Below are 14,725 nucleotides of genomic sequence, written 5' to 3'. Positions count from 1 at the left end.
GGAAAGGGGAAGGGGGAAAGGGGAAAGGGGAAGGGGGAAAGGGGAAAAGGGAAAGGGGAAAGGGGAAGGGGGAAAGGGGAAAAGGGAAAGGGGAAAGGGGAAAGGGGAAAGGGAAAGGGAAGGAAGAAACTAAAAGAATTGCTTCTTCTCTAAAAGAGATATCATATACTAAAACATAAACACAAATAAATGTAGATGTATATGAAAGAATTTTAAATAAAGATTAAAATTTTTAAGTAATTATTATTTTTTTTTTAAAGATTTTTTATTTATTTGACAGAGAGACACAGCTAGAGAGGGAACACAAGCAGGGGGAGTGGAGAGGGAGAAGCAGGCTTCCGCAGAGCAGGGAGCCCGATGGGGGGCTCGATCCCAGGACCCTGGGATCATGACCTGAGCCGAAGGCAGACGCTCAACGACTGAGCCACCCAGGCGCCCCAGTAATTATTTTAAAAAACTATGTATTTCAGTTGTAGACATTAGTTATTCCCTTGCTATGAGAGATAAGTTGAGGAGCATTGTTAACATTTTCTCCTTATTCCCAACTCCCCATTCTTTTACTTAACCTAAGTCAGGGTTTACAATTTTTTCTGGGCTTATAATACACCCACTAGTTCAGGCTTAGTTCTACAATGAAATAGTCTTTTATATTTAAACAATCTTATCTTTCAATGTGTGTGTTAATATATGCCCTGTGTACACATCCATACAAATATAAATATACATAAGCTTTCAAACAGTACATATTATTTCATAACCTATTTTTAAATTCTGTATGCTATGAATATCTTTCCATTTCATGTATTCTTCTACAATGTTATTAAGAGTAAAAACTGTATTTCTTCATTGGATTTACCATAATCGAACAAATTCTCTATTACTTGACATTATTTTCCTGGGTTTATTTTTGCTATTATAGATGAAGTGGAGATAAAGATAATTTTCATTGTCATCAATTACTTATACAGATTAAATCCCAAAAGAAAGAATAAGTCAAACGTTAACAAACTTTAGTTCTGGATAAATGTTTTCATATTTACCTCCAACAAATATTCCTATTATTTAGACCAACTAAAGTAATCTGGCCAGTGACTACCTGGTACGATTTAGGTCAACAATTTTCTCAATTGTTACATATTGTATTTCTTTGATTATTATTGAAATAAATAAAATGTATTTCTTTGCTGGGCGCCTGGGTGGCTCAGTTGGTTGAGCGACTGCCTTCAGTTCAGGTCATGATCCTGGAGTCTCAGGATCGAGTCCCACATCGGGCTCCCTGCTCGGCAGGGAGTCTCCTTCTCCCTCTGACCCTCCCCCCCCGCAATGCTCTCTCTCTCTCTCTCACAAATAAGTAAATAAAATCTTAAAGAATATATGTATATATATTTCTCTGCCAAGAGCAATTCTGTTGTTTTAAACTACTTGCTTGTTATCTTTTCTCCATTTTCTCATTTTTTTCTCTTCACATTTCAGAGACCTTTAAATACTAAATATATTAAGAAACAAGGATTGTCATATATGTTGTAAATATTTCCTTTATATCTTTATAATTTTAACTAATCATTTAAAATATAGTACATTTTATAAAAAAAGATCAATGTCAAATGTGGGTCTTGGTGCTATAATTATTTTCATATGGAAAATACCACTTGATAGTACTTTGGATTCTACATTTTTTTTTTTTTAATTATGAAAATAAGACAGATGGATTGTAAATAAGACATTTTGCTTTGGGCCTGGGGAAATTCTTATTAATGCTCTGGGCGGGGGCGGGGTGTGTGTGTGTATGCATGCACAAACAAAACTAAAGCCTACATCTACTTTTTACTAGAATTTGTAAATTTAGCCTACCAAAAATGTTTAAATCCATTAAAATCTTGTCTAGTGTTAGCATATAACCTTTCCAAAAGATATCTAGGAATTTGTTACAAAACAATCTTAATGAGAGCGAGCTGCAACATTCTGCTACATTCACGCAGTGGAAAAACTGTAGCAGGGAAAAAGTATATAATGTAGTAAATAAAATATGAATTACATTATGTTTATCCAGTGCTTAAACTTTGTGCCTAAGTAACATTTTCTACTTTATTTTACAATAAATAAAAGACAAATACTCTAGCTGATCTGATAACAAGGTTCTCATGGGAAGTTTATTATTTTGAAATCTTATTTACTTCTAAAAATATATTAACATTCTTTGAATTTATCTAAATCCCTTCTTCAATTACTAGTAAAAATATCACTGTCACTGGAAAACAAAACCTGGTTAATGCAAGTACTTTAAAAATGACAAACAAAAGGACTTCCAGGGAAAAAATACGAGAAAAGTTAAATCTTATCTACCTAAAGGCACATACGCACCTTCTCAGCTAAGTGATCAACTAATCGGTTGAGAATACTGCTTAAGGATAAGGAGTCATTCTTCAGAAAAAAAGACTGAATCTCTAGAAGTCAGTGTAACTTAAAATGAACAAAGCACAAAATATCTTAATCATTGCAAAAAAGAACAATTTTCAAGGATTAAAAATGTCATGTATAAGAATTTCTAATTCAAGCTAAGAGAGACAGCAAAATACACAAAAGGAGGCCTACCTCCTGAAAGTTAATTTAAGTACTTTCTAAAGCTATGTTAGCATAGGGCATTTCAAAAGCCTTTATAGAGTATTTTCAGATTCCAGAGTCAAGATCATTTCCATATTGATGATTAAAATGGCTAGAAAGTTATAAGCAGAATATAATCTCTGTATATAAACTCAGATTAGAACACTAACTTTCTGTGAGTGAAGCTGAAACATTCTTAAAAACAGTTCATTATTAGTATTTTATGCAAGGGATAAAACAATTATGATAAATACGTATCAAACACTGAAGTTTAGTTTCAAGAAATGATTAGTTCAGGGGTAGAACACAATCTAGTACTGATTTAGTAGATAGCGGTAATGAGGTTCTAATCTATTGTGAACAACTGGGATTGACTGATGTCAAGGATCATTCCTGACATATGAGAGTTTTGAGGAAAAAAGGTACCATGAATTGGGCTTAGGCGATAAACCTCAGTAATTCTTTTTCAGGGTTGGGGAGGGCATATTTCGGATTCATTTCTGAATCTAAACTGCCTATACTGTTTTCTCTGGTGGGTCCAATAGTGTGTCCACAAAAACTCAACAACTTTTTTCTCACCTCTAACATATCCTATGCTCCCTATCACAGTAAATTTTCATCACTGAAATGCTCCCCAAGATATTAAGTTTTGAAAGTGCTAAGAGATTTGTAATAAACATGGAGAGTAAGGAAAGAAGCAAATTGTTGTTATCTGATTAGAGATCATGTTTGGGTGAGAAATGTATGAATTTCTGCCCCAAAATGATAAATCTGAAATACTGAAATACAAATATTTCTCTATAAAATGGGGTGCAAGAGGAATGATATGAAGAAAATCATAGTAAAAAAATGATTAAGATTTTACCAGAGAACAACAAATTATTCTACCTGTGTCTGAATCTCGTTCTTCATTTCTTGATGGACTAATGGTAAAAGGAAGTTTACGTTTCATGGATGATTTCTCTTTCATCTCCTTGCCCACATCACTTCGGTCAATTTTTGGAGTTTTACTATATGATGCAATCTTGTCTTTACTCTATTAAAAATCAAATATGAATAAAGTTGTAACAATATTAGGTAAGCAATACAGTACCTAAAAATTAATGAAGAAAAGTTTCAAATATATACAGAAGTAGAGATGTATGGTAAACCACTGTCTTCAATGTATTCAAGACCCAGTTTCAACAAATTTAACATTTTTTAACTTGTCTCATATTCCCCTACTTTTACTTGACAGAATTTTAAAATAACAATAAAACAAAATATCTTGAATATAATAAAACTCTGTATCTAAGTATAATATAGATGAATCATCAATAAACAAATACATAAACCTGAAAAAGCGATTCTGTATATAATTAAACATACTGTGCTTTGTTAATACCCTGTGCCCACCCATTCAGGTGAGTATCCTACCTTCATGGTCTACAACCATTATCAAGTTCACATTTATAATCCAAATATCTAAATTGGTACTGCATATATAAACTGGGCTATAACGACTCCTTTATGAAAAACCTGCTAGATACTAAGAATTAAGCCCTATCACCTTAGCAGGAGAGCTTAAAAGAATAGTGATATGAGGGCGCCTAGGTGGCTCTGTCGGTTAAGTGTCTGCCTTCGGCTCAGGTCATAATCCTGGGGTCAGCAGGGAGTCTGCTTCTCCCTCTACCCCTCCCGCTGCTTGTTCTCTCTCTTTCTCTCTTTCAAATAGATATTTTTTAAAAAAGAATAGTGATGATAATAAATGACAGATAAAATAATTATAGAGACTCTCAGAAGCAAATTAGTAGACTCAGATTGCAGAAGATACCAGCTCTCAACCCAAGACAGAAAATGAAGGAAGAGGGGGAAGAAGAGGCATGAAAAATTAAATAGTGCGTTTTTAAAAAAGTAGAATTTATCAATAAAATCAAACCCCCAGAGCGGTTATTAAAAAGTTAAAAAAAATACTGTATTCATTTTTATACCACCAAAAGTTTAAGAAGCCTAGAAAAATAGACTATTCTCTTAGAAAACATACATTACTAAAAATTGGCTCATGAAAGAAATAGAAAGCCTGAATAGACCAATAATCATAGAAGACCATAAATCCATAGTTAAAGATTTTAAGTTTAAAAAAGGTACCTAGCCCAGAAGATTTTACAAGAGAGTATAAAAAATTCAAGGAACAGATATTTCACATGTCATGTAAACACTATAAGCATGAAGGTATGATAAGAAGTAACAATCCATCTTAGAAGCCTAAAATAAAACTGATACCAAAAGAGAATATAAGACAGAAATTATAAACTAAACTGGTTATGAAATAAACACAAAAATAAACTATCCTAAATAAACTGTCAAATCAGATTTAGTGTCTTAGGACTTAGAAAGATAATATATCATAATCAAGCAAGGTTCACCCAAGGAATACAAGAATAGTTCATTATTAGAGACTCTCTTAAGACAATTCACTGCATCAAAAGATTAAAGAAAAACTATACAATGAATTTACCAGGTGACAAAAATAACATTTTGACCGAGTCTACATTCATTTTTGATAAATCTATTAACAAAATCAGGAAGAGAATGTGACTTCTTTATATCTTAACTGATAAAGGTTACTGAAGAATAACAGCCTCATATTATTTATTTCTCAGTTATAAAGTTAAATCCTCTTGAGCTGTTTTTCCACTTCTGCCATTGATATTGAGCTTCACAGGCATGTATTTTCTTTATAAGGTTGTTTTAGAATGTAGGTTTTATTATTACTCATATATGGTGAAGCTGACAGACAAGGTGACCACTGCCACTGAAAGGACAGTTAGTTACAGTTCTCAAGATGAGGGGGCACGCCACACTATACAGGGACACAAACCAAGGTGGGTTAGGAGGCAGAAAGAGAGAAGGGAAATGAGGGGAAAAGCTTTTATTGTGGTTTCCTCAGGAAAGAAAAGGCAAGGCAGAGTAAGTGGGCTCAGGATTGGGTATTTTTAGTAACGTCAGCAGTTTCTGGGCTATGGGCGTTGTTTCTCTTACTGTCTGGTACCCGGCTCTAGAGTCATTTATTAGGGCAGGGGGACAGTGGCCCAGGGTGGGAGAGTTGGATACGGCTGGTGGCTGGGTCTGGACTCTGGATTGGTTGGTTTGCATATGAAATGTTGGTCATAAGTGAGTTGTTTACTATCTTTGGGAATTGGCTAGCCCTGGAAGCAGTAGTCTCCCTGGTGTCAGCAGGTCCCAGATGTCAAAGCATCAGAAATAAAAAGGCATGATTAATACAAAGATTAACCAACGAAATTCTAGAGACTTGCCTTAGAAATAGGAATCTTTGTTTTTAATAGAATCTAAGAAAAATGTGAAGATGTCCATTTTCCCTTGAACCTGTGTAAATAAAGATACTGTTCCGTGCTATAAAACAAGTTAAAAGAAACCAATTTGATAACATGTTAAGTGGAAAATGTTCACAAGAACATACTGATCACACTCTCCTCTGCAATATGGTGATTAGTGTGAATATTTCTAACTGCTACCAACCAGTTCTGTTCTCTGTAAAATAAAACTATCCTGGTTAGTACTACTTGAACAAAAGGTTTTTGTGAGATTCTTAAACACTTTAAAAATTATATTCAGGGCGCCTGGGTGGCTCAGTTGGTTAAGCGACTGCCTTCGGCTCAGGTCATGATCCTGGAGTCCCGGGATCGAGTCCCGCATCGGGCTCCCTGCTCAGCGGGGAGTCTGCTTCTCCCTCTGACCCTCCCCCCTCTCATGTGCTTGCTCTAATTCTCTCTCTCTCAAATAAATAAATAAATAAAAATCTAAAAAAAAAATAAATAAAAAAATAAAAAATAAAAATTATTTTCAGATCTGGGGAAAAAAACTTTCAAAATACATGGTTACATCTGATTGTCCTGAAATTTCTGTATTACCAAATCACTGGCACATTCTTCTGTGTCCATGACATAGAAAAGTCTAGAACTCTTAGATTATTTTAAAATATTTTAAGTCTTTTCATTTATGTTAATTCTGTTATTCTTTCAATAACCTACAACAGCTAACATACACAGTAATGAAATCAATGTAAACATGTGGGGCCTACTATACATTAATAAAAAAACAATGACAACAAAAATCAATAGCAAGATGAGTATGACCTTCTATCACTGTTACTGTTAGACAATATACTGGTAGCCTTTACCAACTCAGTAAGATGGAAAAAAGAAGAGGTAAAAATTTACCAAGAAATAAAAAAATAGAAAACTCTTGAAGGACACAACCTTAAATATGAAGAGCTATCTGTAGGTAGCAGCATTACTGGTGTGTTGGGAGAGAATTCTCCATGGCTCTCTTGCATATCTGCACATCTTACAAACAGAGACACTAACTCCCTTTGTTCTGGACTATCTTTTCAAGAATATCTATATGGAGAACAGCCTTGGAAGGTAGCATCTCCCCCTAGAGCACAAAGGGCAGATCTGTATACTGTTCTGTAGAATAAATAATTTCTCCCTTTAGGGGGAGTAAGTCAGGTAGACTTACTGCCCATTATAAAAGATCTGGGGTTCCTCTCCTGTACTGCAACCCCCTTTATATGTAGTTGTCACCTGGCTCTCTTTGCATCCCCTTGTGAGAAATAGGGCTCACGTTATAGGCACAAATGCTGATAGATGGCTACTGCTATTGTTATGAGAAATTAACTTTCCTTTATATCCCACTCAGGAGTCTCGCATCTCCTGCCGGCATCCATGAAACTGATTAGCTTTCAAGTAGGACAGTGTACAATGCAATCTCAGATTCTTGATGGTTTTTTACAAGGCAATTTCTATTTTCATTATTCTTCTATGTATTTTCTAAGTTTTCTACAACCAACATGTATTATATTACTTGAACAGTAAAATAAAAATTTCTCTACTATCACTTGGATATAAAATAATGAAGGTCTGAAGTATGTTGATGAAAAGGATAAGACAGCTACTTAGCAGGTTAAATGATTAATAGCCACTTTCACACTTCATGAATTTAACTTAGATTTTAGATTTTCATAGAAGGTTTTATCAAAGATTTTTTTTTTTTTTTACAGATCATAAATACTAACTTACAGCTGAAAACAGTACAAAATAATTTCTAAACTAAAATCAATGGAAAAAAATCCCACAGATTAGCACTGAAAGGATAAAATACTTGAAGAATTGTGAGGAGACTTTTTTTTTTTAAAGATTTTATTTATTTATTTGAGACAGAGAGAATGAGAGACAGAGAGCATGAGAGGGAGGAGGGTCAGAGGGAGAAGCAGACTCCCTGACGAGCAGGGAGCCCGATGCGGGACTCGATCCCGGGACTCCAGGATCATGACCTGAGCCGAAGGCAGTCGCTTAACCAACTGAGCCACCCAGGCGCCCGAGGAGACATTTTTGATGAAATCCTACTGTGATATTTAATGAGGTAATGAAAGCACTATATATTAAATGCGTATTGCTATAAAATGTGATTATTATTTAAAATTATGCTCTACTTAAATCATTTAAGAAATTAAATTTTGGTTCAGGTTATTTTATTAAGTTAGGATCTCATAACAGCAATAGTCTGTGTCATATTAAACTGTAAATAAGATCTCTATCAGAACTGTATATTCATTTCTAAAACTGTATGGAAGAAAAAACTCAGAAGAAGCTTGAGGCTGGCTTCAAGGCCAATCTACTCACTAAGTTAAATATCTAACACTGAAGAAAATCACTTTTAACAACAACTTTCAATGTCAACCTGCTCAGAAATCCTAAAACATGGCAATGAGCACCATGCACATTGCCTCAGAACTTCTGATCCTTACACCCAAACAAACAAGTATGTGATCTTGATTAAATGATTGTACAGAGATTGAGAAGAATTAAATATATCACTTTGGGTAAGCCAAAAATTAATAAATGAAAAATTTATTCATTTTCATGTATTATTCTTCCCATTTATTGTATAAATCTAATGATTAATAAGCATTCTTAACTTACCAAAGCAATATTTTTAACAGAAGTATGTTAGTGAAAAGTGTTTGCTTTTTGCTAGTTGTTTCTACACTTTTATGAAGGCAATGCTTAGCCACTACTGTTTATTTAGTGGCAGCTTTCAAAAGCTACATACAAAGTACCTAGGAAGAATAGAAGTTTTAACAAGTTCAGCCATATAAATTCAACCCCCAAAATGATATCAAGCAGCCAGGATATAATTTCACAAATGTAACCTTTACTATATTCAAACATTTAGAAAAAGAAGTTCTAATTGTCTTCTCAAATCTAGCACTGCATTCTGTCCCTAAAACTCTACTGAAGTTACCTTTACCAAGCAAAGTCATTTTAAGTCATTTTAAGGTATCTCAACTGACAAAACCCAATGGCCTCACCCTTCCTGTTAACCTCTGTGGCATTTGGCATACAGACTCCCTTAGCTACTCTTCTCTGTTTAGCCTCTCCTGGTTCTCTCTGTCCTCATTTCCTGTCTCTTGATGACTTTTTTTTTTTTTAAAGATTTTATTTATTTATTTGAGAGAGAGAATGAGACAGAGAGAGCATGAGAGGGTCAGAGGGAGAAGCAGACTCCCTGCCGAGCAGGGAGCCCGATGCGGGACTCGATCCCGGGACTCCAGGATCATGACCTGAGCCGAAGGCAGTCGCTTAACCAACTGAGCCACCCAGGCGCCCTCTTGATGACTCTTAAATATTTGAATTCCTCAGGGTATACTCTCCTCCATTCTCTCTCCACTCTCTTTGGGTGACATCTCCATAATGATAAGGTTACTTTTTCACTAATCCTCATATATTTATTTCCAATGAGCTGTTTTGAGCTCTGGATTTTTATCTAACTGCTTATTAATACTTCCAGCTGGATGTTCCAATGGCCAAATCAACAAGTACAAACCAAACATTCTTCTCAAAACAACCCATTCCATTTCTTGGATTCCTTCTCACGGAATAATAAACCTCAGGGTGGACCCAGATTACTTTTTCTACATACTCAAGTTTGATTCATTCAACATCTTTTAGATCTGCCAACTTCCTTCTATCCCCATAGCCGCTGCCCACACTGCCTTTTGTTTGGATTTTTAAAATAACACTCTAACTGCTTTCTACCATAGCCCTTCCCTTTTGACTCAATGGCTACAGGATAAATTTCAAGTTCCTTGGCAAGACACATAAGGCCATAATGAACCGGCCCGTGTCTAATGCTCATCTCCTACCCTCCATCCTCCACAGGCTACATCCTGACTTTATATGTACTACTGTAACGTTAAAATTCATGTCTTTTTTACATCTTGGACTGTCCTCCGCTTCCACTTTCCTGCTGGCCACATACTCATTCATCCTTGAGAATTCAGATTAAGTATCTTTTCTACTGTGAAACCATCCCTGAACCCTCTACAGTTGATTGCTTCTCTCCATTTTTGTCCCATCATTGTACACTCAATACTTCCATTAATGTGCTTCTTCCAATGGTAGAGCAATTCTCAAAGTATGGTACCTGAGACCATTTCAGAGGATCTGCAAGGTCAGAAATATGCTCACAGTAAGGTGTTACTGTACCTTGCTTATTCTCTCAAGAATACATACTAGAGTTTTCTAGAGACTACATGACAAGTGATATCCAAATACACTGCACGCAGAAGCAGATGAGAATTCAGTGGTCTCCTGTTAAATCAGACATTAAAGATCTGTGCAAAACCAAGGACACTCTTCTAATATTTTTTGTTTTGGATATAGTTATATATCCAATATAGTTGTTTTCCATGAAAATATATTATGTGTGTAAACATGTAATAGTTTTACTGTTTTTTTAAACCAGTTAATATAACATTAATTTTTTCTCAGTTCTAATTTCTGATACTGTAAATATCAACAGATATACCCACATGTAAAAAAGCTTTTTGGGATTTTTTTCCCCCCCCCAAATATTTTATTTATTTATTTAAGAGAGAGATAGAGAGAGCACAAGCAGGCAAACAGTCAGAGGGAGAGGGAGACGCAGACTCCCCGCTGAGCTGGGAGCCCAGTGTGGGGGTAGATCCCAGGACCTGGAGATCATGACCTGAGCTGAAGGCAGATGCTTAACCATCTGAGCCACCCAGGTGCCCCTTTTTGGGATCTTTGATTATGTTGAAGGGGTCCTGAGAGCAAAACATTTCAGACAAACAGGAAGAATAATTAGTTAAGAGTCTTCATAAAGATTTAAATCATACCTTAACCACCTGTTGTTTTATGCTTAGTGTCATAAAACAGTACATAATACACTAAGAATCCCATATAAGGTTAGATAAAACTAATAATGAAACCATTCTGCTTAAGATTTGTCACATTTGGGGAAATTTGTCTATGGTGGAGTGAAGATACTGGCAATTTATTTGGGGAAACTTGTCTATGGTGGAGTGAAGATACTGGCAATTTATCTCCCCAGGAAATGACTATAAATCTAGACAATTGTCAAAACAACCACTTCAAGGCTCTAGAAATTGAAAAAAGCAAACAACAAATTGAGAAGCTTTTTTCTTTCAAGAAAAACTGTTTAAGTTTTCAAGAAAACTTCCTTTTTTCTTTTTTCAAGAAAAACGATGTTTTTTTCAAGAACAGTGAGTGTCTTTGGCATTCTTGCCTGGGGAATGCTTTCATTCCCTGGCTGATGCTTAGTTTGCATGAAGTGCTACTGGGGTGGGGTTGGCAATGAAAACCAGCATCTTTGCTGCCAAAGAGTGTCAACTTGAATTGGTATAGAAGGCCAAAAGCCCACACCCAGCTGCATTGTTTATAAAAATAGCAAACAGGGTAGGAAACAACTGGAGGGGGCACAATGCATAGTCCTATTAGCCTAAGACTGTGATCCTGCTGCAGAAGAGCAGCAGCTGGTGAATAAGCCAGATATTTACCAAGGAGACTGCAGAAACGAGAGAGCCATAGGGTGTACCAGATAAGATTTGTTTGCACATATCCTTGGCTGAGAGGGGAAGCTATGTTAATGTATGAGGAAGATCTGAGAAGGGCTAAGCTCTCCATATATCCCTCACTGACTGGGAGATGGTGTGTACATGCAGAGGAAATCTAGGAGGGTCCAAGCTCTCCACATATCCTTAGCTGAGTGCACACAAGCAAAGGGAAGACCTGGGTGAGCCCAACAGAAAGTAAATACCAGGGAAGATTTCAAAAATGCCTAAAGAGGGGAGGTGTGGGTGGCTCAGTCAGCTAAGTGTCTGCCTTCGGCTCAGGTCATGATCCCAGGGTCCTGGGATCGAGCCCCACATCGGGCTCGTTGCTCAGTGGGGAGCCTGCTTCTCCCTCTCCCTCTGCCCGCCGCTCTACCTGCTTGTGCTCTGTCAAATAAATAAAAGCTTAAGAAAAACAAAACAAAAATGCCTGAATGTTGAATGCACTCCTCAACACACAGGCAAGTCTGTCAATAGAAGGTGGAAGTCTTATGGCTCCTGGTATTTGAGTACAACCTCTGACCAATCAACTGCTGCTGAATAATCTACACAGACAGGGGTAACCCTGTGGAAGCAAGACCAAAAAAGAAAAAGAAAAAAAAAATGGATGCCAGTGGTTGAGACAAATACTGCAGATAAATTCTTAACATTTTATTATAAATAAATAAAAAAACTCAGCGACAGTTACAACTTTCCGGTGGGAAATAATGAGAACCCAGAATTGTAGAACTGCTACAGTATATCATCTAAATTGTCCAGTTTTCAATAAAAATTAAGACATACAAAAAAACAAAGAAAAAAGTATTCAATAGAAACTTCTCTGAGTAAGCCCAAATGCTAGATTTGACAGTTATTATAAAGAAATAAAACAATGTTTAAAAAATTAAAGTATGACAATGACTTATCAAACAGAAAATACTAATAAAGAAAAATTACAAAAACAACCAAATGGCAATACTGGATTTGAAAAGCAGAGTAACTGAAAATGTATTAGAAATGTTCACCAGCAGATGTGAGATGAAAAAAAAAACCAGTAAATATTCCAAATTTCATGAAAGCCTTTAATCTACAGATCTAAGAAGCTCAAGAAACCCCAAATAGAATAAATACAAGGGAACCCTAAGCACATGACAGTCAAAGAGAGAGAAGCAATGAAAAAAAAAAATTCATCTTGACAAGGGTACAAAACAGCTGACTTCTTATCAGAAACAGTTAAAGCAAGAAAGAAGTAGGGTGACATTCAATTTTTTTTTTTCTTTAAAAAAATCAACTAAGAAATCTATATCCAACAAAACTGAGCTTTGAAAACAGTCACCAAAGACCACAATTCTATAACTCAATTTGTATGGAACATCCAGAATAGGCAATTCTACAGAGACAGAAAGCAGATTAGTGACTGCCTAGGGCTGTGAAAGTTGGGGACAGAACGAGGAGTGACTGCTGATGGATACACAGGTTTCTTTTTTGGGTAAAAATTCTCTAAAATCAATAGTGGAGATAACTGCACAACTCTGTAAAAATAAAAGACTACTGAATTGTACACTTTAAGTGAATCACATGGTATGTGAATTATATCTCAATAAAGCTGCTTTTAAAATACAGCAAAACCAAGATATTCCTAGATCAATGAAGACTGAGAAATCTAATCATGGCTGAAGATCTGTTTTACAGTAAATACTGAAATTCCTAGAGACTATAAGGAAATAACAACCAGACAGTAACTTGAGTCTGTAAGAAGAAGAAATTAAGAGTGACAAAACTGGTAAATTTGTAGGTAAAAAGAACTGTATGAATATGTGTTTCCCCTTTCTTCTTTCATTTCTTTAAAAGATTGTACAAAATCATAACAGTCTATTTTGGAGTTAATAACAAATGTTGATGAATCTATAGATAGATACACCAAAAAAGGGGAGGAAATGGAGCTATACAGGAACAAAGTTGCTATATTTTACTGGAATTAAGTCAATATTAACTTACAATAATTAGATGCATATTATAATCCAAAGATCAACCTCTTAAGATTACAATTCAAGAAATCCAAAATTTAAGAAGTTTAAAAAATCAGAAATGTAAATAGTACAATGAAAAATATTTAGAATAAAAAAAGGCAGCACAGATGGGAGAAAAACAAAAAAAAATATGAAACATATAAGAACACAGAGCAAAATGGCAGATGTAAATCCAACCCTATGAATAATTATATTAAATGTAAATGGATTAATCATTTTAATCAAAGGCAGAGATTGCCAGTGCAATCAAGCAAGAAAAAAAACAGAAGTATCTATACTGGAAAAGAGTAAAATTATCTTTATACGGAGAGGACATGATCCCATCTGTAGAAAATCCTAAGGAATCCACAGAATTTTAGAACCAATACATGAGTTCAGTAAGGTCACAGAATACAAAATCACTATATAAAAATCAATTCTATTTCTATGCACTAGCAATAAAAAACCCAAAATGAAATTAACTCTTATAGCATCCAAAAGAATAAAACACTAATAATTTAGCAAAAGAAGTGCAAGATTTGTACACTAAAAACTATAAAGTATTGCTCAGGGAAACTGAAGACCTAAATAAACAGAGATATTTAGTGGTGATGGACTGGAAGACATACTGTTAAGATGTCAATACTCTCCAAACTGATCTATTCAATAAAATCCTTACTAAAAATCCCAAAAGGTTTTTTTGTAGAAACTGACAAGCTAATCCTAAAATTTGTCTGGAAATGTAAAGGATCCTGAATAGCCAAAACAGTTTTTGAAAACAACAAATTCTGAAAACTTAAAATTCCTAATTTTGAAAGCAGATTTGGGGTTGCCTGAGGGTTGGGGTGGGAATAGGGACTGAATGCAAATGGGCACAAGCATCATTTAGCCATGATGGAAAGGGTGTAAACTGGATTGTGATGATGGCTGCAAAACTTTGTAAGTTTACTAAAAATCACTAGATTATACACTAAATGAGTGAATTTTAAGGGTATATAAATTATACCTCAATAAAGGGATTAAAAAAAAGATTTGGGGCGCCTGGGTGGCTCAGTTGGTTAGGCGACTGCCTTCGGCTCAGGTCATGATCCTGGAGTCCCGGGATCGAGTCCCGCATCGGGCTCCCTGCTTGGCAGGGAGTCTGCTTCTCCCTCTGCCCCTCCCCCCTCTCATGTGCTCTCTCTCATTCTCTCTCTCA

General features: G+C 35.5%; 1 protein-coding gene across 1 annotated transcript in view; it reads right to left on the bottom strand.

Moving 5' to 3' along the window:
• Nucleotides 1–14,725, bottom strand: part of ANKRD12 (ankyrin repeat domain 12) — a 122,410-nt gene that overhangs the window by 73,052 nt on the left and 34,633 nt on the right. The window contains 1 exon segment of the mRNA XM_044921196.1: nucleotides 3,490–3,637. Coding sequence (XP_044777131.1) covers nucleotides 3,490–3,637 — 148 coding nt within the window.

Source organism: Neomonachus schauinslandi, chromosome 14 (genome assembly GCF_002201575.2).
Source record: "Neomonachus schauinslandi chromosome 14, ASM220157v2, whole genome shotgun sequence".
Classification (NCBI taxonomy): domain Eukaryota; kingdom Metazoa; phylum Chordata; class Mammalia; order Carnivora; family Phocidae; genus Neomonachus; species Neomonachus schauinslandi.
Note: the sequence above shows the minus strand (reverse complement) of the source record. Positions and strands in the feature narration are given on the sequence as shown.